Genomic DNA, 23,647 nt, shown 5'->3' on the forward strand with positions numbered 1-23,647 from the left:
TGTTTCCTCATTGAAAAACTGTTACATTTTTATACAAACATTCCCCTTCATCTTCTACACTTGGTTTCTCCCAGTTCCCAACATGCACCTCAGCACAGATATAAAAGCTCATTCCCGGAGCTGTTCTGGTTTTTCTAGCAAGCTGTCGCATTTGACGGGTTTCTCTGTTAATTAAACTGTGCACAGTAAAACATGCTGTAGCAAAACTCATCTGACTCTACAAGGATTGTGTTCAAGTTGAAATTGAGAAAGATCCATAACCTGATTTATGTAAAAAGGTTAGGAGTATTTTTATCTACTATAGTCAGGATGATGTGACAATGTCTCCAGATCTGCTCGTCTGTCATGAGCTTTATCTGCCAGGATTCATAGAAAGATGAAAGATGGGTTGGAGCTTTCTTTTAATTAAATGTTTAGATAAATGGATGTTTGATCATGTATCAGTTTAAGTCCATAGTGTGTTTTGGATGAACTATAACATAGAAAGCATTAAATATATCTTGTTGAGCAGCTGATAAGTTTCCCTGTAGCCCTTTCCCTGTAGTCCTCCGACCTTACAACAACATTGGGGAGTTTTTGTTATTCACAGCATTCAAGCACTTCGCATGTGATGCTTGGGTAAAAAAATTGGGAACAACTGTAAGTCTCGTTTTTATAGATCTTTTTATTTGTATTTGTAGATCTGAACCTTCACAGATATTGATATCACCACCATCCAGCAGGTAACTGATCAAATAAAGAGGGCAATAAATCAGTCAATAAATGGTCAGTTACCCGCTGAATGGCAGTAATATAAGTCTGTAGGAGGGCAACAGGACCGCTACCTCCGTCTTTGTGTGAGGAGGAGCAGGAGATGACCTCTAGCAGGCCACAAATGTACATGTGTCTGCTCAAACGGTCAGAAACAGACTCCATGAGGGTGGTATGAGGGCCCGACGTCCATGGGATGTTTGGCATTATCCAGAGAACACCGAGATTGGCAAGATTAGTAAATTCGGCACTGGCGCCCTGTGCTCTTCACAGATGAAAGCATGTTTACACTGAGCACATGACAGACGTGACGGAGTCTGGAGATGCCGTGGAGTCCAGGTCTGAGAGGAGATCCCTCAGGAGACCACCCGCCACCTCATCAGGAGCATGCCCAGGCATTGTAGGGATGTCATACAGGCACGTGGAGTCCACACACACTACTGAGCCTCATTTTGACTTGTTTTAAGGCAGTGTTTTCCAACCCTGTTCCTGGCGGCACACCAACACAGCACGTATTCTTTAGCTGTGTCTGAAATCGCTCCCTATCCACTAAATAGTGCACTATATCGGGTGTCGGCCATTTTGTAGTGGTGTCCGAATTCTGAGTGAACGACATCATTCCCTACATTCATTCACTACTTTTACCCACAATCCTCTCTGAATTCGAGTGTACATTCGATGTACACTCGCTGAAGCCCTATTTCCCACAATCCAATGCGGAGAGAACTGAGCGTGCATGAAAGTTCGGCGCGAGCAAGTTTAAACCAGAGATTACATTACATCCAGTGGAGGATTTGAAAAATATCCGTTAATCGTCGTTTTGAACATAATAACGGTCGCCGGAGGGCGCTCGACGACACCTCATCTGTGAACGTGAGAGTTAATGTACAATTTCAGTCGATGAAACTACAAAGCTGGCCTGGAGGTATAATTACAAAATAAAGTCATTATGATTGTTATTGATGTTAATATTATTTTATAAAGTAGGTAATGTAAGATAAAAGGAGTTTTATCAGTACGCGTGACGAAGCCTTTTCTGCGACAGCTCCAACTCTCCGACGCACAGTGTAAACGTCAGCGTCCGAATTCACTCACTTCATCTCCTTCACTCCTTGCAGATATAGTGCACTCAAATGCCATACACTATATAGGGATTAGTGAATGAGTGAACGAGTGAGCGGTTTCAGACACAGCTTTTGTCTCCCTTATCAAACACACCTGATTCAACTCATCAGCTCATAATCAGATGGGTTAATGAGCTGATGAGTTGAATCAGGTGTGTTTGATTAGGGAGACAAAGATTACACGCAGTTTTGGTGTGCCGCCAGGAACAGGGCTGGGAAACACTGTTTTAAGGACATTACATCAAAGTTGGATCAGCCTGTAGTGTGGTTTTCCACTTTAATTTGGAGCTTGAATCCAAATCTCCATGGGTTGATAAATTAGATTTCCATTGATAATTTTTGTGTGATTTTGTTTTCAGCACATGGAGGGTCTCATGAGGGCAAGAGGAGATTCACAATACCTCGGAGATGTTTTGTGCTCACTAAACAGCCATGTTTACTCAAATTTGAAAACACCCGCAGCACTGATCTCCGTGATGCTCAATTCTTCTTCATCTTCTTGACAAATCTTCTCCCGTGGCCCCCTGGGATAGAAAAGTATTCGTTGATGGGTGCTTCAGAATCTGGGCAGAAGCATTAAGTCATGCAGAAACTTCTCGCCTACTCTTATGAATATTGATGTATCAAACATACTACACTCAAAAAAATTATATGTTGGCTTTAAAAAATTTTAATTTGTCAACAGGTTCCACATAACTGGATTACGTTAAACAAACATAATTGTTCATGTAACTTCAACATAATAGAATTATGTCATTTTAAAATACGCAATTTAAGTAGTCTCAACGTGAATTTTTAAAGGCTTCCTGACATAATTCAACGGCATTTTATTATATTCATTCATCCATTTATATTTCATTTGATTCAGTGACATTTAATTAAATTTATAGACTTTAGCTAGCTATTTGTTAGCAGAAGCACATGTTAGCATCTTGAATGCTAAGATATACATGCTCCTTCATTCAAAGCAATTGAACATAATGAAATCAGTCGACAGACAAACAAAATGCTCCACTCTTCTCCACAATGGTAACCCACTGTAATTTAAATGGTTTAATAATTCCAATGTAATTTAACATTAAACACTATTACACACTATTTGACACTACATTATATGACTGATAGACAACAACGGTTTGACTGAAAAATGTCAAAATTGAAAATACTGTGGAAACAAAGACACCTACATCTTGGATGCCCTTGAGGTCAGATAAAACATATCAAAATTAATTTCAAAGTGAACTATCCCTTTAAGACATAACGTCAGCTGATTCAGATTTTGAAGATCATTTCATTTCTGGACTTTCTCAAGAGTTTTGTGTTGGCGTTTTTTCTCCTATGTAGCAAGACACTGCCTTAGCTGAGCCCAGGTTACCGTTCTCTTTCAGCTCTCCTCCTTTCTTACCATTTGAGTCATTTCTATCAGCATAGTCATGAGCAGAACGCTTAACCTCTTTCCTGAGTAAAGCTTTTACCCAAGCTCACAATTCATATTTAATCTGGGAACATTTCTCAGTATATGCATTTCTTTAAAATGCATAGACAAAGGATTAAAATGATCATCATTGGAAGATAAATATTCTTAATTGTAATGCACTCAAAATATCAGCCAGATAATTATGGCTAGGGAAGAAAAACTTTAATAAAATAGTGTGGCAAAGACACACTGACACAATCTGCTCACACACAGCAGAATAATGGATTCTTGATCACACAGAATCATGATAGTGAGTTCAAAACACAAAGTACCATAATGCCTGGTTCAGATTACACGATTTTTTTTGTCTTTTACGATAGTCACTGTCAGATTACGTGATTTTGACTCCTATAAACTTGTTAGGGTTAGGGTGGACAAGAAACATGTCAGGCTACACGTTCCTTCCTGACCAGTCATCGTGTGCCGTCTTTAGTAATAATAATAATAATAATAATTCATTACATTTATATAGCGCCTTTCTGGACACTCAAAGCGCTTCACATAGAGGGGGGAGGGGGATCTCCTCAACCACCACCAATGTGCAGCTCCACCTGGATGAGGCGACGGCAGACGACGCGCGTGATGTCATCGAGAAGGCGAAACTAGCGAGTGAAACTATTGGCTGTCCTGTGTTCAGAAAGAAGTAAAAAAAGAAAGAAAACCCGACGATGGACACGTTCCTGGATTGCTCGAAGAGGACAGTATGGGCACCATTGTCTCTCTTTTGTTTCGCCATTTTTGAAAGTTGTGTAAGGAAAAGCTTCTGTGCTCCTATAGGTCAACCTATTGGTCAACCATGTGACTGAACCCATCGTGGACGACGGTTAAAAAAATAAAACATGCTAGTCTTTTTGTCGTGGTGGATCGCAGATGCGACGTTGGTTGTTGCGTGTGCGATGCTATACGAGATGATATGATCGAATCTTGCGTCCCGACGCCTGTTGTCGTTTACGAATCCCCACGACACCATTCGTCAAACAGATCGTGCTAAAATGGTGTAATCTGAACAGGCATAAGATGATATATATTTATAATCATATTTAAAGCAACAACATTCATTTAGGATAGACACTAAAGCTACGATGAAATAAATCTGTTAGTTTTATTCTTTAAAAATATCAAACACAGGAGTGTGTGTGTTTTATGATAAAGAGCGAGTCATTTGTTTTCTGACAGCACAAGTTTCTTCAGTCTTCAGATTTCCAAAGCGTCTTCAGTCACATGACCTCCCAACAAGAGGTTCCCGTCACACACACACTGAGACAGGCCGTCCGCTGAAACACACACACACACACACACACTCAATCAACACTCACTTAAACATGTACAGCACTGACTGGATCTGTCAATCTTTGTAAAGTACTTTAACTACTGTTTCGTCAACACAACATCACCGCATGAACGAACGAACGAACGAATGAACGAATGAATATTGTCTCACGTTTCTGAGAGCGGATCCACGCCGCCGCCTTCATGGCCACAAACTGCCACTCGACCTGGTCCTCTGACCTACAGGTGTGCAGCCAGATCAGAGCCAGAACCGTGGCCCACACTGACCCGTCCACCTGGAACACACAACCTCACGTCACACACACACACACCGAACCAATCATGACGTATCTGAGGATATGACGTATCATGTGCCCCACCTGTGCTGGTCTGCGATTCGCCAGCTCGTCCTCAGTCTTCCCAAACACATCAGCGAGTGCCGCTTTGAGTTCCCAGTGTCCCGAAGCCTTCTGGAGAGAGACCAGCTGGAGCAACGGGTCCGCCGGGGGCAAGGGCTCTGATGAACACACACACACACAGTTTAGGGCTCTGATGAACACACACACACACAGTTTAGGGCTCTGATGAACACACACACACACAGTTTAGGGCTCTGATGAACACACACACACACAGTTTAGGGCTCTGATGAACACACACACACACACACACACACACAGTTTAGGGCTCTGATGAACACACACACACACACACACACACAGTTTAGGGCTCTGATGAACACACACACACACACACAGTTTAGGGCTCTGATGAACACACACACACACACACAGTTTAGGGCTCTGATGAACACACACACACACACACACAGTTTAGGGCTCTGATGAACACACACACACACAGTTTAGGGCTCTGATGAACACACACACACAGTTTAGGGCTCTGATGAACACACACACACAGTTTAGGGCTCTGATGAACACACACACACACACACACACACAGTTTAGGGCTCTGATGAACACACACACACACACACACACACACACACAGTTTAGGGCTCTGATGAACACACACACACACACACAGTTCTATTATATCTAAGCCTAACTATCTAACTATGTGAAACAGTCCAGTAGCTCTCACTCCAGTGGCTCACAAACTCTCGCTCACACACACACACACACACACACACACACACACTGTCTCTCTCACACACACTCTATGCTGTCTGATTAGAGTAATGTTTTCTGAATCTGAGCCGGATGTGTTGATTTACCCGGATCTGGCGCTGAGTAGGATACGTCCATCATGACATCATCAGACACTGATTCAAGAGCACATGATAAAACCAATCAAACAGTGACATTCAGAAACAGAGAATTAGATTCATAAAAAAATGTATATATACTGTAGTATATATTATCTGTAGTATATAAAGTATATCTTGTCTTACTCATTGCAGAATCAGATTGCATCATGAGAGCTCGGGTAAGAAAACAGAGAGAAACGGATAAGATCATTCAAACAGAGACAGTGAGATGACAATACACATCTGAAAAACAACAAGAAAAGTTTAGTGAAGTGTCTATTAGCTGTGTACTTCTCTTACTTCTTGAATCAAGTGCGATCTTGGAAACCTTTTCTAAGAAAACAGAGAGAAACAGATAAGATCATTCAAACAGAGACATCCAGATATGGAGAAATAGACAATAAGATGATAATACACATTTAAAAAAAGAACAAGAAAAGTTGAGTAAAGTGCTGTGTACCTTTCTTACTCTCTGAATTACATGGCACCATGCGAGCCGCCATTGGTAAGAAAACAGAGAGAAACGGATAAGATCATTCAAACAGAGACTTTCAGATATGGAGAAATAGACAGTGAGATGACTACACGTTTGAAAAAGAACAAGAAAAGTTGAGTGAAGTGTCTGTTAGCGGTGTACTTCTCTTAGGCCTTGGCATTCCACATCGTCCCATCCTGGGAGCCGGCATTGCTAAGAATAAAGAGAAAAGCACATGTATAAAAATAAAAGACATTTTAAGAACACATAAAACAGAATCAAAAACAATCACACTAAACCAGCAAGAGACAAACACGCACACGGCTCGAATCAGTCTCAAGAAATTCAAACTCTGTAAAGTTGCATTCTTTATTTTCCTATTTTAGTGATTACCTCGATGTATTAATGTTCAAAAACCATCCGTTTTGTATTTTTATTTACTTGGTTTCTCCAGAGCGGCTGTCTTTGTATCACGGCGCACAACACATGTTCATTACTGCACATGAACATTTACAGAAACCTCAATATTTGAGTTCAGGACAGTTGTTCAAACTCAAAAAACTGACCTTCACATGGTTTACGAGCAATTAGAAATATTTCCCATTCTTGTTCCTTAGACTTATTGAAGGTCAAAGGTAAGGATCAGGATTGTTTAGGGTTTCATAGTCTCAGCTCTGAGTCTCTGTTCAATATAGTGAGCATACTGAACATTTCAGGCTTCTCATTATATTTTAAGGGACCATAAAAGTGTGAGGGTGCAATTTCTTTTCAAATCCCTGACTTTGGGTTTGATTCTCTGGACCAGATAGACTAGAAAGCTGAAATTTCCCCAGATATACTGTAAGTCGGAGTATCTGCTGCACACAGAGATGGAGTGGGGAGAAATCTGAGGAAACGCTTTATTCATGTGCTTGGAGAGATGTAGAAATGTAACAAAAGCATAACAAATAATAAAAATGCATTACAGAACTTACATCTGTCAAAATCTCCTAGCTAGTCCCAGGGGCGGAGCTAAGGGTGGACAAGGGCGTAGCTAGGGGTGACCAGGGGCTGAGCTATGAGCTCACCATGGGCGGAGCTAAGGGTGACCAGGATGGGGTTAGGGTTGACCAGGGGCGGAGCTAAGGGTGGACAAGGGCGTAGCTAGGGTTGACCAGGGGCGGAGCTATGAGCTGACCATGGGCGGAGCTAAGGGTGGACAAGGAAGAAGCTAGTGGTGGCTGGGGGCGGAGCTATGAGCTGACCATGGGCGGAGCTAGGGGTGGACAAGAGAGAAGCTAGGGGTGGCTGGGGGCGGAGCTAGGGGTGGACAAGAGAGAAGCTAGGGGTGGCTGGGGGCGGAGCTATGAGCTGACCATGGGCGGAGCTAGGGGTGGACAAGAGAGAAGCTAGGGGTGGCCAGGGGCGGAGCTATGAGCTGACCATGGGCGGAGCTAGGGGTGGACAAGAGAGAAGCTAGGGGTGGCTGGGGGCGGAGCTATGAGCTGACCATGGGCGGAGCTAAGGGTGACCAGGGTGGGGTTAGGGGTGAGCAGGGGCGGAGCTAGGGTTGACCAGGGGTGGAGCTATGAGCTCACCATGGGCGGAGCTAAGGGTGGACAAGAGAGAAGCTAGGGGTGGCTGGGGGCGGAGCTATGAGCTGACCATGGGCGGAGCTAAGGGTGGACAAGAGAGAAGCTAGGGGTGGCTGGGGGCGGAGCTATGAGCTCACCATGGGCGGAGCTAAGGGTGGACAAGAGAGAAGCTAGGGGTGGCTGGGGGCGGAGCTATGAGCTCACCATGGGCGGAGCTAAGGGTGGACAAGAGAGAAGCTAGGGGTGGCCGGGGGCGGAGCTATGAGCTGACCATGGGCGGAGCTAGGGGTGGACAAGAGAGAAGCTAGGGGTGGCCGGGGGCGGAGCTATGAGTTGACATTGGCGGAGCTAGGGGTGACCAGGATGGGGTTAGGGTTGACCAGGGGCGGAGCTAAGGGTGGACAAGGGCGTAGCTAGGGTTGACCAGGGGCGGAGCTATGAGCTGACCATGGGCGGAGCTAGGGGTGACCAGGGTGGGGTTAGGGGTGAGCAGGATTAGCTCACAAATTATATGCTCTTATCATCCGATCGTGGTTGTATCTCTATGCAGTGTGTGTCAACTCGTGTAGTGAGTTACCTCCTGTTGTGGATCAATCACGTTGTGTTGTGTGGTGTGAACAGCTAAACAACTTGAACACTCCAGATTTCACTGAGAGCAAGTGTGAACCGCACAGTTCAGCCCAACGTTTTTAAATCATGTAGTGTGAACAAGGCTTTATGGTCTGTTTGGGGGAATAGTTCAGCTCTCCTAACCCTAATTCATGTGAGCGTCCCCTAATGCTGCTGCTGTCTCTGCTAAATCCACAGTGCTCATGAATGGTCAGGAGACTCATCTGAACTGAAACATATTGCCAACTATTTATTCATAAGATTTCTAAGCATTTTAATTGTCTAATTCCATCTTTCTTATTCACAAGAGGTTGCCTGGTATGGTTTGTTTGGGGGCAATAGTTCTGTGAGCGTTCCCTGATGCTGTCCTCGGACTCTCTGCCAGTCGCTCATGAAAGGTCAGAGGACTCCCTGAACAGAGCCATACCGACACATTTTAATTATCAGCTTGATTTGCAATTTATTCAATCCAATTCCTAATCATTTATTGTCATGTGTGTTCTTGACTTAATGGACCTGACAGAATTGTGTCTCTTTAAGACGTTAAGTCAAACGAGTGCGGAAATGTGCCGACTGAGTATCAGCAAAACAACAATGATAGTGAATATAGAGTCAATGTTTCTCAACTGGTTGGTTTCAAGACCGGTTTGAGTGAGTCGCATACTGTGCCGTCAAAGAAACAAAAAACAAAAGTAATTCTCTGTTTTTCTGATACCACTTTTATTTTAAAGATGTGTGTGAAAGCTGGTGACCCTATGCTGAGAAAAGCCCCTGTCCTGAATCAGTAAGCTGTCTGCGGTTAACCCTAACGAACGAACTTCCCAGTCCTGTCAGCCTCTGTACAGTGCTCACGGCGCCCTAGCTGTAGTTCTGTCGTCAATTAACTCATCTCATGAAACAATCAATAAGGCGATTAAAGGTGTCTCTAAACAGCATGTATTTATTATATACTGTATATATATATATATATATATATATATATATATATATATATATATATTTATAACACATATCTCTGGATTAAAATATTCAGTAATGTGAGATTACAATAAAGGCACAAACTGATATGTAATTTTCTAATGCACAAATAAATGGGAGCACTGTGCATTTGTACTACAAGATAAGTAGTCATTTTGCATTCATTTGTAAAGTACAAACAAAAATGGATCATATTTAATGTTCATATTTTTTGTCCATATTTAATTTTTGTAATTAATATTTTAATAATTTCTGTGCTGTGGACCTCCACCTTGTTCACATTCTTGCACAGGGAGATTCAAAAGAGAACACATTTTTCCTTTGGAATGAGTTTAATTTAGTTATGATAGAACTGTTGCAATTATTTATTTTGACATCTAATATAGAAAGTTAAACACTCAATGTTTACTTTTTCAGATGCAAGTTTCTTTGAATTGGTTGAAGAGTTAATAGATTATATAGTATTCAATGAAAGTGGAATAATCTTTGAACTACAGTATTTATCTCATCCATAAAGATGAGAGCAAGCGTGTGGCGTTTAGAGAAGCAGAACTGAGCAAGATGAACGAGTGTGTCCCCTTTATTAACCCTAAAACCTTATTCTAGACAAATGTGGGCAAAATAGTTTTGATTTATTTTTTTAAAAATACTTGCCTTCATCTGAGCGGTACAAGACTTGGCTACTTTTCCTAAGTTGTTTCTGAACACACACACTTTTTTTGACTCAATTCTACAATGTTAAGTGGGTGAAAAAAAAAACTCCTTAATCTTGTATTTTGGGTCAAAAATGGGCACCCATAGAAATAAATGGGAAAAACTGTAATTTAAAGCATTCTAAAATAAGCCAAAATAAGACAACAGGTGACAGCAAAGTCACTTCATCTTTAGGTTTTAGCTCTAAGAACTAATTAGAATGATATTTTAATGTAGTTAATGTAAAATAAAATAAAATAATAAAACTACATAGTAATTAATTTACATAGAAATAATTTACAGAGAAAATATGGTACTTTTTGAAGTAAATAAATTTAAAAATACCCCAAAAATAAAAAATAAAAACACCATAAATGGATAGACAAAACTTTATCGAAGACAGTGATATTACATTTATAATAAATAAAAATTAGGATCACACCTGAGTCCTCTGTGCCCACATTTGTCCACAATTACAGGATTAAGGGCTATAAAGTGAATACGGTTTGAGGGTTAATATGCCTGAACAATAAATAAAAGATCAAATTACTCAGTATTCCATCTAACTACTAATTGAGATAGTAATCTAATGCATTTCTATCTCAACTATAATAAAGTACAAAGTTTGTTTGTATTCAGTTTCAGGCTTAGTCAAACTTAGTTTTATGTTAAAATAAAGAGGATTTCTGCCTGGTCCCACCAGGAACATTCAAACCCCAAATTAGGGTTTTTCTTTTTTTTTTAATGACCAAACAAAAGACAGGCACTGCAGTTAAACCAGATAAAATTTGTACAAATCAATAAATATATCATCAATACATAAAAATCATCACTCAAAAAAATAGAAAACTAACCCTCCCCTTGAGATTGACTGACCCATATAAGAGGTTAAAGGAAAGAGTGTGTTATTTCTCACCGCGGCACATGCTCATCGGGGCACTAAACATCGGAGCCGCCATTTCTATAAGCAACAGAATGATGAAGATGTCATAACACTGATATTATCACACACACACACACACACACACACACACACACACACACCAGTGACTCACGCTGTACGGGCACTCTCCTGCTCCACACACACACACACACACACACACACACACACACACACACACACACACACACACACACCAGTGACTCACGCTGTACAGGCTCTCTCCTGCTCCACACACACACACACACACACACACACACACACCAGTGACTCACGCTGTACGGGCACTCTCCTGCTCCACACACACACACACACACACACACACACCAGTGACTCACGCTGTACGGGCACTCTCCTGCTCCACACACACACACACACACACACACACACACACACACACACACACACACACACACACCAGTGACTCACGCTGTACAGGCTCTCTCCTGCTCCACACACACACACACACACACACACACACACACACACACACACACACACACACCAGTGACTCACGCTGTACGGGCACTCTCCTGCTCCACACACACACACACACACACACACACACCAGTGACTCACGCTGTACGGGCACTCTCCTGCTCCACACACACACACACACACACACACACACCAGTGACTCACGCTGTACGGGCACTCTCCTGCTCCACACACACACACACACACACACACACACACACACACACACACACACACACACACACCAGTGACTCACGCTGTACAGGCTCTCTCCTGCTCCACACACACACACACACACACACACACACACACACACACACACACACACACACCAGTGACTCACACTGTACGGGAACACTCCTGCTCCACACACACACACACACACACACACACACCAGTGACTCACGCTGTACGGGCACTCTCCTCTGCAGCAGGGGGCCGGTGATGGTCTGCTTGCTGTGTGTGTTGACGGCGATGAAGGCTGTGTGAACGCTGCTCACTCCGGCCTGAACACTGAGCTCCACGATCCGGCTCCTGAGGGCCTGTGTGTCGGCTCCTGCGGCTCGCTCCTCCAGCTCCAGACCGCGCAACACACACCGGGCCGCCAGCTGGTGGATCGTCCGCCTGAAACACACACACACACACACACACACACCAGTGAGGACAGTCTCTGCAACACACACACACACACACCAGTGAGGACAGTCCCTGAAACACACACACACACCTGTGAGGACAGTCTATGCAACACACACACACACACACACCCGTGAGGCCCGGCGGCTAGTGAACTAGATCTGATAAAGTGGCACTAGTGTGAACGCTGGTCGTCTGATGCCACTCTTCTTTGTACTGTTTCATCTCACATCTATAATGGTCTTATTACAGCCAAATAACAATAACCCTTCCCGCACACAGTTCCCGCACACACTTCCCGCACACAGTTCCCGCACACACTTCCCGCACACAGTTCCCGCACACACTTCCCGCACACACTTCCCGCACACACTTCCCGCACACACTTCCCGCACACACTTCCCGCACACACTTCCCGCACACACTTCCCGCACACACTTCCCGCACACAGTTCCCGCACACACTTCCCGCACACACTTCCCGCACACAGTTCCCGCACACACTTCCCGCACACACTTCCCGCACACAGTTCCCGCACACACTTCCCGCACACACTTCCCGCACACAGTTCCCGCACACACTTCCCGCACACAGTTCCCGCACACACTTCCCGCACACACTTCCCGCACACAGTTCCCGCACACACTTCCCGCACACACTTCCCTCACACAGTTCCCGCACACAGTTCCCGCACACACTTCCCGCACACAGTTCCCGCACACACTTCCCGCACACACTTCCCGCACACACTTCCCGCACACACTTCCCGCACACACTTCCCGCACACACTTCCCGCACACACTTCCCTCACACAGTTCCCGCACACAGTTCCCGCACACACTTCCCGCACACAGTTCCCGCACACACTTCCCGCACACACTTCCCGCACACACTTCCCGCACACTTTTCCCGCACACACTTCCCGCACACACTTCCCGCACACACTTCCCGCACACACTTCCCGCACACAGTTCCCGCACACACTTCCCGCACACAGTTCCCGCACACACTTCCCGCACACACTTCCCGCACACAGTTCCCGCACACACTTCCCGCACACAGTTCCCGCACACACTTCCCGCACACACTTCCCGCACACAGTTCCCGCACACACTTCCCGCACACAGTTCCCGCACACACTTCCCGCACACACTTCCCGCACACAGTTCCCGCACACACTTCCCGCACACACTTCCCGCACACAGTTCCCGCACACACTTCCCGCACACAGTTCCCGCACACACTTCCCGCACACACTTCCCGCACACAGTTCCCGCACACACTTCCCGCACACAGTTCCCGCACACACTTCCCGCACACACTTCCCGCACACAGTTCCCGCACACACTTCCCGCACACAGTTCCCGCACACACTTCCCGCACACACTTCCCGCACACAGTTCCCGCACACACTTCCCGCACACACTTCCCGCACACTTTTCCCGCACACACTTCCCAAACACACTTCCCACACACACTTCCCGCACACACTTCCCGCACACTTTTCCCGCACACACTTCCCGCACACACTTCCCGCACACACTTCCCGCACACACTTCCCGCACACTTTTCCCGCACACACTTCCCGCACACACTTCCCGCACACACTTCCCGCACACACTTCCCGCACACTTTTCCCGCACACACTTCCCGCACACACTTCCCGCACACACTTCCCGCACACACTTCCCGCACACAGTTCCCGCACACACTTCCCGCACACTTTTCCCGCACACACTTCCCGCACACACTTCCCGCACACACTTCCCGCACACACTTCCCGCACACTTTTCCCGCACACACTTCCCGCACACACTTCCCGCACACAGTTCCCGCACACAGTTCCCGCACACACTTCCCGCACACACTTCCCGCACACACTTCCCTCACACACTTCCCGCACACAGTTCCCGCACACACTTCCCGCACACACTTCCCGCACACACTTCCCGCACACACTTCCCGCACACACTTCCCTCACACAGTTCCCGCACACAGTTCCCGCACACACTTCCCGCACACACTTCCCGCACACACTTCCCGCACACACTTCCCGCACACACTTCCCGCACACAGTTCCCGCACACACTTCCCGCACACACTTCCCGCACACTTTTCCCGCACACACTTCCCAAACACACTTCCCAAACACACTTCCCGCACACACTTCCCGCACACACTTCCCGCACACACTTCCCGCACACAGTTCCCGCACACACTTCCCGCACACACTTCCCGCACACACTTCCCGCACACACTTCCCGCACACACTTCCCGCACACACTTCCCAAACACACTTCCCGCACACACTTCCCGCACACACTTCCCGCACACTTTTCCCGCACACACTTCCCGCACACACTTCCCGCACACACTTCCCGCACACTTTTCCCGCACACTTTTCCCGCACACACTTCCCGCACACACTTCCCGCACACACTTCCCGCACACACTTCCCGCACACACTTCCCGCACACACTTCCCGCACACTTTTCCCGCACACACTTCCCGCACACTTTTCCCGCACACACTTCCCGCACACACTTCCCGCACACACTTCCCGCACACACTTCCCGCACACTTTTCCCGCACACACTTCCCGCACACACTTCCCGCACACACTTCCCGCACACTTTTCCCGCACACTTTTCCCGCACACACTTCCCGCACACACTTCCCGCACACACTTCCCGCACACACTTCCCGCACACACTTCCCGCACACACTTCCCGCACACTTTTCCCGCACACACTTCCCGCACACTTTTCCCGCACACACTTCCCGCACACACTTCCCGCACACACTTCCCGCACACACTTCCCGCACACTTTTCCCGCACACACTTCCCGCACACACTTCCCGCACACACTTCCCGCACACACTTCCCGCACACACTTCCCGCACACACTTCCCGCACACACTTCCCAAACACACTTCCCGCACACAGTTCCCGCACACACTTCCCGCACACACTTCCCGCACACACTTCCCGCACACACTTCCCGCACACACTTCCCGCACACAGTTCCCGCACACACTTCCCGCACACACTTCCCGCACACACTTCCCGCACACTTTTCCCGCACACACTTCCCAAACACACTTCCCGCACACACTTCCCGCACACACTTCCCGCACACTTTTCCCGCACACACTTCCCGCACACACTTCCCGCACACACTTCCCGCACACTTTTCCCGCACACACTTCCCGCACACACTTCCCGCACACACTTCCCGCACACACTTCCCGCACACACTTCCCGCACACACTTCCCGCACACTTTTCCCGCACACACTTCCCGCACACACTTCCCGCACACACTTCCCGCACACTTTTCCCGCACACACTTCCCGCACACACTTCCCGCACACACTTCCCGCACACAGTTCCCGCACACACTTCCCGCACACACTTCCCGCACACACTTCCCAAACACACTTCCCGCACACAGTTCCCGCACACACTTCCCGCACACACTTCCCGCACACAGTTCCCGCACACACTTCCCGCACACACTTCCCGCACACACTTCCCGCACACACTTCCCAAACACACTTCCCGCACACACTTCCCGCACACACTTCCCGCACACTTTTCCCGCACACACTTCCCGCACACACTTCCCGCACACACTTCCCGCACACACTTCCCGCACACTTTTCCCGCACACACTTCCCAAACACACTTCCCGCACACACTTCCCGCACACACTTCCCGCACACACTTCCCGCACACACTTCCCGCACACACTTCCCGCACACTTTTCCCGCACACACTTCCCGCACACACTTCCCGCACACACTTCCCGCACACACTTCCCGCACACAGTTCCCGCACACAGTTCCCGCACACACTTCCCGCACACTTTTCCCGCACACACTTCCCGCACACACTTCCCGCACACACTTCCCGCACACACTTCCCGCACACACTTCCCGCACACACTTCCCGCACACACTTCCCGCACACACTTCCCGCACACACTTCCCGCACACACTTCCCGCACACTTTTCCCGCACACACTTCCCGCACACACTTCCCGCACACACTTCCCGCACACACTTCCCGCACACTTTTCCCGCACACACTTCCCAAACACACTTCCCGCACACACTTCCCGCACACACTTCCCGCACACACTTCCCGCACACACTTCCCAAACACACTTCCCGCACACACTTCCCGCACACACTTCCCGCACACTTTTCCCGCACACACTTTCCGCACACACTTCCCGCACACACTTCCCGCACACACTTCCCGCACACACTTCCCGCACACACTTCCCGCACACAGTTCCCGCACACACTTCCCGCACACTTTTCCCGCACACACTTCCCGCACACACTTCCCGCACACACTTCCCGCACACACTTCCCGCACACACTTCCCGCACACACTTCACCTCTATAAGCAAACAACGTCATGTCATAAAAATTAATTTATTTGAATTTTATAAATGATCTGAAAAACAGCAACGGCGATGATTATCTTCTCTTCCTTTTTCTCGGAACTAATGTTTTGGTAGGAACGAAAGTTTACATATGTATGCATGTTTCTCCGGAATCAGCCAGCGTGAAGGACGCCTATATTCCGATTGGTTGCTGCCGTTTTGCCGCTGAACCGTAGGGCCCTATGATTTCCGCGATCACGGAATCGCGGACGGAATGGGTTATAAGCACGCATGAGTTCCGCATTTGACACTCGTCAGTTTCCCGTTGTGGAGATTTAAGCGAAGGAGAACGGGATTATGGCAGAGTCTTCAATATTTACTGTCCTCCCGTCTTTGAAACGAAACGTTCATACGTTTAGATGTAATTTTATATATAGTTATGTTTATTTAATATAATTTTAAAAAGAAGTATAAACACAACGAGGGGTGTCTGTTTTATCTGTTTTTGTGACTAACGTTTCTTTATTATTACCATAGAGTAAAAAATTCAATATATATTCTCGTATTGCATTGGACTCTATGATCGGCGGAAGTTATCGAGCATCCCTACACCTTCACCGGAAATACCGCCGTGCATTGAGCCCATTGCGGAATTGGCCAATTAACGTGGAATCTAGTGTTAACACGGAATTTTGTGGAATTTTACATATTTTGTTTGAAATTCTGTTTTGTGTGGGAGAAGAACGTATGTCTGGTGAAAATGCAGACCGGAGGAAGCAAATCTGGGCGACACAACCCCCCACCCGTCATTTCAGCTACAATGACGAAATCAAAACAATGAAAGCATGGCGAAGCGGCTCTCCACGGCTCTGCTTTCGTCGGCAGAAAAGTTAAGAAACTCGACGCTATAAGCCGTCGAGCCGAGCAGTTCGCACGTGACTTATGCAGTGTTTCCCACACATAGACTAATTCGCCGCCACATACTGTGTTTCATTTTTTAACACTCTTTAAAACACGCAACGTATTCTTTCAGTTGTATTTCCCCGCTCTCCCTCTCTCTCTCACACACACACACACACACACAACGTGCACACCGCGTCAGTCCATGAGGCGCCGGACTGGACAAAAGCGAAGCGACACTGGGCGAGAGAGAGACAGAGTGTGACTTTATTTAAACTTATATAAAATAATATAAATTTTATTACTGGACAGTTTAAAGCTCATAACCATATTTTGTTATAACTTGGAGAGTGCAGTGTTACGTTGCATCATGCAGGATTTGTCCTGAAAAGGCTACTGAGTAAATGTCTGTATTACCTCAATAAATTTAAGGTCATTCCTAATTTATTTGTATTTTTTAATACATTTTAATCATTAACTTTAAAAGCACACTCTTATTATGACTAAAATAACAGTCAAGGGTAAAAAAAACGAATTCCCAAAAATAAAAAGGAATTTGGGAAAAAATAAAATGGATTTCATAGAGCTCTAGAACCGCGTCACAGCTCATTACCATAAAGTTAAACTTCTTTCAACTTTCTGATTGACACTCATAACGCTCAAAAGTCAAGGCCGATGGATTCGACGCTCCGTGCAGCCGAGAGAAGCTTCGCTGAAAATGAATGACTTCCGGCCGCTTTGGGAAGCTCAAGTCGGCGGCGGTGTGAACGTACAGTAAAGGCCAACGAAGATCAGAGGACACCGATTCAACAGCAAAACAAATCTGAGGGAGTGTGTGTGTGTGTGTGAGAGTGTGTTAGCGTGAGTGTATGCGTGTTACCCTGTGTCTTCCGTTGGTTTAAGAGTAAACTGGAGCTGGTTAGTCACTGGTTGATCTTTCAGCCTGTATTTCACAGTAACTGCTCCTTCTGTCTTTCCTGAACTCTATGACGAGAGAGACACAGACAGTAACGTGAGCATCTGATGATTTGACACTCTTCAACTACTTTCTTACAAGGGCCAGTGTTTCATCACATCAAAGGCAACGCAGCTATTTTTCAGAAGAACCACACAGCCGATTAACATTTTACCCTTGTTTAAAGTAGCCCTTGATTTAAACAGTGTGGACGTGGTCTCCAAAGGCCATGATTTAACCCTCTGAGGACGGATTGGGCGGTACCGCCCAAAATCACATACTTTTACAAATGTGTACTTCTCATAAAAACTATTCATGATAGAGAAGTGCGGTCTTTTTGCCGTCTTCCTCAGATTCTGCTGAAAACAGTGATGATACACGGCGATACACACCGGAGATACACGGCTTGTATACACACCGTCAAAGGCCAATGAAATCGATGTTGTGATGTTGCGATGTTGCGTAGAGTGGAGGAGACGACAGAAAGCGAAGGACGCGTCGAGTATAAACAAGGCTTTACGGAGCGAGAGCACGCTGAGATTTATATGAGAGAGACACAGAAGAATTATAATATATATACATACAATTATAGCATTATTTATTATTTTAGCTCTTTTATGATTAACAGTGGAACAGGCTCTGGAACAGTTACTGGACAGTGACGAGGAGAAAGCATTGCTTAAAAAATTCTAAACATTCCTAAGAAAAACGCCTGGGACTATTTGTAAATAACGTAAATAAATCAATTTTATTTAACAATTACACATGTCTGTCAAGCAAAGGCTTTGACAATTTTTTTGTTCAAAAACTATTCACTATTGTTTTGTGACGTGTGATTTTCAGAAATAAATGACAAAAATGTAATTTCCGTTTTTTAACTTCTCTAGTATATTGTAAATTTTTCACTCATACTTCCTTTATAAACACATTACATGCGTGCTTATGTTAGCTTAGGCTCTTCTGAATCCATAGATACCAATCACATAATGTTCCATCTCCATTACATATATTTTATAAGCAGTGGTGTAGTGCAGGGTATACCCACTTCCTTTTCAGTCGGCATTGCGTATACTCACTTCTAAATCCCCTCTGATGCGCATCATTTAGTTGCTAATCCAATTTCGTGAATAAAAAAAAAACACCCAGTTAGAGTTGTACCCGTAATATTAACTCTAATTTGTTGCTGCAATGATTCTCCCATCGCGACGATAACTGACCTTCTCATCTGATCTGCTTCAGCACTCACCTGCTCGTCAATATCAAAATGTTCGTGAGAGCAATCAAAGAATGCAGGATTTTTGTTCACAGAAGCGCGAGCCGAGCGCGAATCCCAACGCGACGCTTCACTTCAGTTAACGATCATACAGTGCGAGATAAGATGCAAGTAGCTCAAATTTACGGCTGTTTTTCAATAGACGTTTTAAATGACTGACAGAAATAATCAGTTTTATTAAAGACAATGGAAAGTATAAGCTCAATTTAACAACACAAGCACCCTATTAAATATATTGTCATTATTATTGAATAAATATATTTGTATAACGTTTTTTCGAATGTGTTTGACTTTTTACTGCTTGTATAGGCTAACTCTGCTTGTCTGTATTTGCGCCACTTGCATCATTAAGCCAGAGGGTGGCGACAAGTGACTGTCTTTTTGAGTGAGCAATTGAACCATTAATTAAATTAACAGATTAGTCCAAAAAACATTGATTAATTTAGGAAAGAAAAGTCGCTGAAACTGGAACTGATTCTCATGTTTAAGAATCTGGTCAAATAGGCAACTTCATGCTTTTACGGCTACTATTGTAAATTTTTCTGGCCATCAAAACACCTTAAAATGCTCATTTCGAGATCAGGAAAATCAAAATTCCCTCAAGAAGCCTATGGACTGTATGCAGGAGCGATCTTAATATCTTAAATATCTTAATTTGTGTCCCGAAGATGAACGAAGGTCTTACGGGGTTGGAACAACATGAGGGTGAGTAAATACTGACAGAATTTTCATTTTTGGGTGAACTAACCCTTTAATAAAACATAATTAGTTTGACCTTCTGACGAACTTAGAATGGGTAAAATCACATTTTAAACACTGTTCCTGAACATTATAATCCTGAAGTGTATCTGTGTGCTGCACATTTTATAAAGAACAGCTTCCAGAACCACAATGAACTCTCGGTAATGGAGCGGCGGGACACTTTCCGAACACGGCAAGCGCTGCCAATCACTGCACATCTTGTATTTCGGAAGGGGGGAATTCATACAACATTTTCTGGACAGACTGGGGAGAGAGGAGCTGTAATAATGTAAAATATGTGAAAAATAATGTTATTTTGAACAATCAAGCATGAAATCATCATATTCTAGTACACCCAAAAAACTAAATCAAGACTTTGTAAAAGGGCGTAATAGGACCCCAATTAAAAGCTTTGACCTGTCCTTTCAGCTGAGCGTAGAGGAGCGCCCTCTGACCCTGGAACAGGGCACTGACGGGGGGAGACAGCATGTCCACCGTAACGCCCTCAGGAACCGTCCAGTCCACCGAGATATTATCCACGGCCGGCTGGAGAGCAAACCGGAGCGACTGCATCACCTGAAGGAGAAGAACAAGAGAGGATGGGGAATAAAAACCCTGAACGTCTCATACTGATGCTGTCCAGGGCAGATCTTACTTTGGGCTGCATGCGGTCAGTGCCTGTGATGAACTGAGCGTGACCAGAACCTTCTCTGGCCATTCCTGTGATGAGAGCCGTACTCGCACCCTCACCAATCCCGAAGGAGAAACACCTGAGGACACAGGACCGTCTGACATGAAGTGAAGCTGAAGTGAAGCGGGTGATCTCAGTAAAGGAGACGTGAGACGTGAGCGCCCACCTGTGAGAGTGAACGTGACTTTTCACCAGGTCCAGCACCTCTTTAGTGTTCCACACCTCTCCATCAGTGAACATGAACAGCTGAGAGAGAATCAGGCTCAGAAACACACCGTGGCAGTGTTCAGGAAGCGTGTTGAATGAGGAGTGTGTGTGTGTGTGTGTGTACCTGTCGGGGGTGATCCGGGTAACAGCTCTGACTGTAGATGTGTTTCAGAGGCTGAAGGATCTCTGTGCCACCCATGTCTGCCTTCATGTTCTTTACTCTCTTCAGAGCCTCTTCCATCGTGTCCTCGCTGTACACAACACTCTGACTGCAACGACACACACCACAGTCTCTCACTAAACCACCGCTGACCAGCATGAGGTCATTCATGAAGAGCAACTAACGTTACTGACGGGAAGAAGGACTCGAAGTGAGAGCCGAATCCATAGATGTTGAAGTAGCATCCCATGGGAAGACTCTTCAGCAGCAGCAGCAGCGTGTCCTGCAGAGGCACAGTGTGTGTGTGTGTGTGTGTGAGTACAGTAGAGAAGCGTGTACAGTGAGTACAGTAGAGAGAAGCGTGTACAGTGAGCAACAGTGACTCAAATCTCTATATGTGTAATTTGTGAAATCCGAAATCTTACTCTTGCACTTTCGATGCGCATCGGTGCGTCTTTCCCATTATGCATGCTGCAGTCCATACTGCCTGATCTGTCAACCACAAACACAAACTCCCCTTGAGATGTCAGCGATGACATCACGTCTGCAGGGAACTCTGGGTACAAACTGATCATGAGCACAGGGTCGCCCATCAGAGAGCCTGAAACCGAAACAGTGTAAACAGGGTAAGCGGGTGTAAACAGCCTGAATTCTGTTGTGTATGATTCGTGTTTCACTGTATGACAGTCTCTATCCTGCAGAGCGAATCAAACTCCCTGAACTAATAAAGTCCCTAGTCCCAACTCACAAACAACCCAACCTAAACATCAGAGATCAGGGCGAGAACATGATAATTATGATAAGAACTACAAACACCATCAAAAATGTGTCTTGCCTACAATTTTCATTTTAGGGTGAAGTAACCCCTTAACTGACACAATAGTATATTTACAGCATACTGAATTGAAGGGATACTTCACCTCTGGAAAGATGAATGTGTATTTAAAATGGGTCATTTATGTAGAAGAAATGTGAAATTATTTTTGAATTTGAAGCTTTCTAGACTGAAAAAAGCCAGAAAATGTATTTAGGAGGCCACGCCTACCGGTAACAGAGCGCAGTCGTTAAACAGCAAGTCTAGGCTACTAGTGAGTCTCCGTGATGAGTCGAGATCACCCAAAATATCGGGGATTTCTGCTTTCTGTGGCGAGCAGGACGAGTGAGGGCCACAGGAGAACGGCGCAAGGCCATAATAATCAATTATCAAATAATAATAATTATTTTTATTTGATTACCGATGAGAGACACATGTGAGACACACCGCTCTCGAATCTCTCACAGAGGAGAGGGAATTTTCTAAAACGCACATTAACTGATCACTTGTTTAGCTTTCATGTAAACACTGAATTAGTTCAGATTGGTGAATCTGAATGTAGTTGGATTGAATCAAAAGGTGTGCATGTAAACAATGAATGGCGACTGCAGAAAGCAAAAGCTGATTCCCAGGCATCGACGGATGGACATGTCCGGGAAGAAGAGGATGAATAGTAACCCCTACTACTCGGCTTTCTCCAACTAAGTTACTCAGCTTTCTCAACAGAATGAGAGCCTGCTCGCTTTTCTTCCAAAAAAGATGTCTGAAACTATGTGTACGTTCTGTGAGTGAGATCCTCTATGGATTGAGAACATGCGGGACAGCCCCTACTACTGACTGTAGTCTTTAGCCTCTGACCAAAAAATCATCCGATGACACAAAACGATGATGCGTCATCGGAGGATGTTTTTCAGACAAAAATATATAAATCTCTCGTGTCAAGGAAATATGAGAGTGGGAAGCATGGTGATTTGAAAATACTAATAAAAATCTTGATGCTAAATCCTGAAGTATCTCTTTAATGTAAAAACTGAAGCCTGTACCTGGTTGAGCCGTGGCTGCTCCGGCCTCCACGACAGCTCTGGGCTGGTGGGTATTCTCATAGTACAGAAGCAGCTCAACATCCTTATCGAAGCGGTGACCAGCACTCAGACTCACCTACACACATTACAGATGCTAAGTGCATAAAACCTGTACACAAACACATACACACACTCACACACACAGACACACAC

At 45.6% G+C, this 23,647-nt stretch overlaps 1 protein-coding gene across 4 annotated transcripts in view; it reads right to left on the reverse strand.

Annotated features, from left to right (window-relative positions):
* Positions 1-3,491: 3,491 nt before the first annotated feature.
* The window catches only part of LOC120471990 (von Willebrand factor A domain-containing protein 5A), a 40,771-nt gene continuing 20,615 nt past the window's right edge, over positions 3,492-23,647 (reverse strand). For 2 of the 4 annotated variants that reach the window (XM_089120814.1, XM_089120815.1), the window contains exons 6-16: positions 23,456-23,570; positions 22,024-22,199; positions 21,793-21,881; positions 21,563-21,707; positions 21,398-21,477; positions 21,196-21,310; positions 20,958-21,116; positions 18,452-18,555; positions 12,046-12,263; positions 11,139-11,183; positions 6,392-6,581 (exon numbers count right to left, since the gene is read on the reverse strand). In XM_089120814.1, the coding sequence (XP_088976940.1) occupies positions 6,475-6,581; positions 11,139-11,183; positions 12,046-12,263; positions 18,452-18,555; positions 20,958-21,116; positions 21,196-21,310; positions 21,398-21,477; positions 21,563-21,707; positions 21,793-21,881; positions 22,024-22,199; positions 23,456-23,570 (1,353 nt within the window). In that variant the 3' untranslated portion in view covers positions 6,392-6,474. Of the gene's footprint in view, positions 4,626-4,792; positions 4,917-5,000; positions 5,170-6,391; positions 6,582-8,280; positions 8,291-10,621; positions 10,711-11,138; positions 11,184-12,018; positions 12,264-18,451; positions 18,556-20,957; positions 21,117-21,195; positions 21,311-21,397; positions 21,478-21,562; positions 21,708-21,792; positions 21,882-22,023; positions 22,200-23,455; positions 23,571-23,647 lie in introns of those variants that run through there. The other 2 variants (XM_089120817.1, XM_089120816.1) reach the window with 2 other exon arrangements.

Source organism: Pimephales promelas, chromosome 16 (genome assembly GCF_988280905.1).
Source record: "Pimephales promelas chromosome 16, fPimPro1.hap1.1, whole genome shotgun sequence".
In the NCBI taxonomy this organism is placed as follows: domain Eukaryota; kingdom Metazoa; phylum Chordata; class Actinopteri; order Cypriniformes; family Leuciscidae; genus Pimephales; species Pimephales promelas.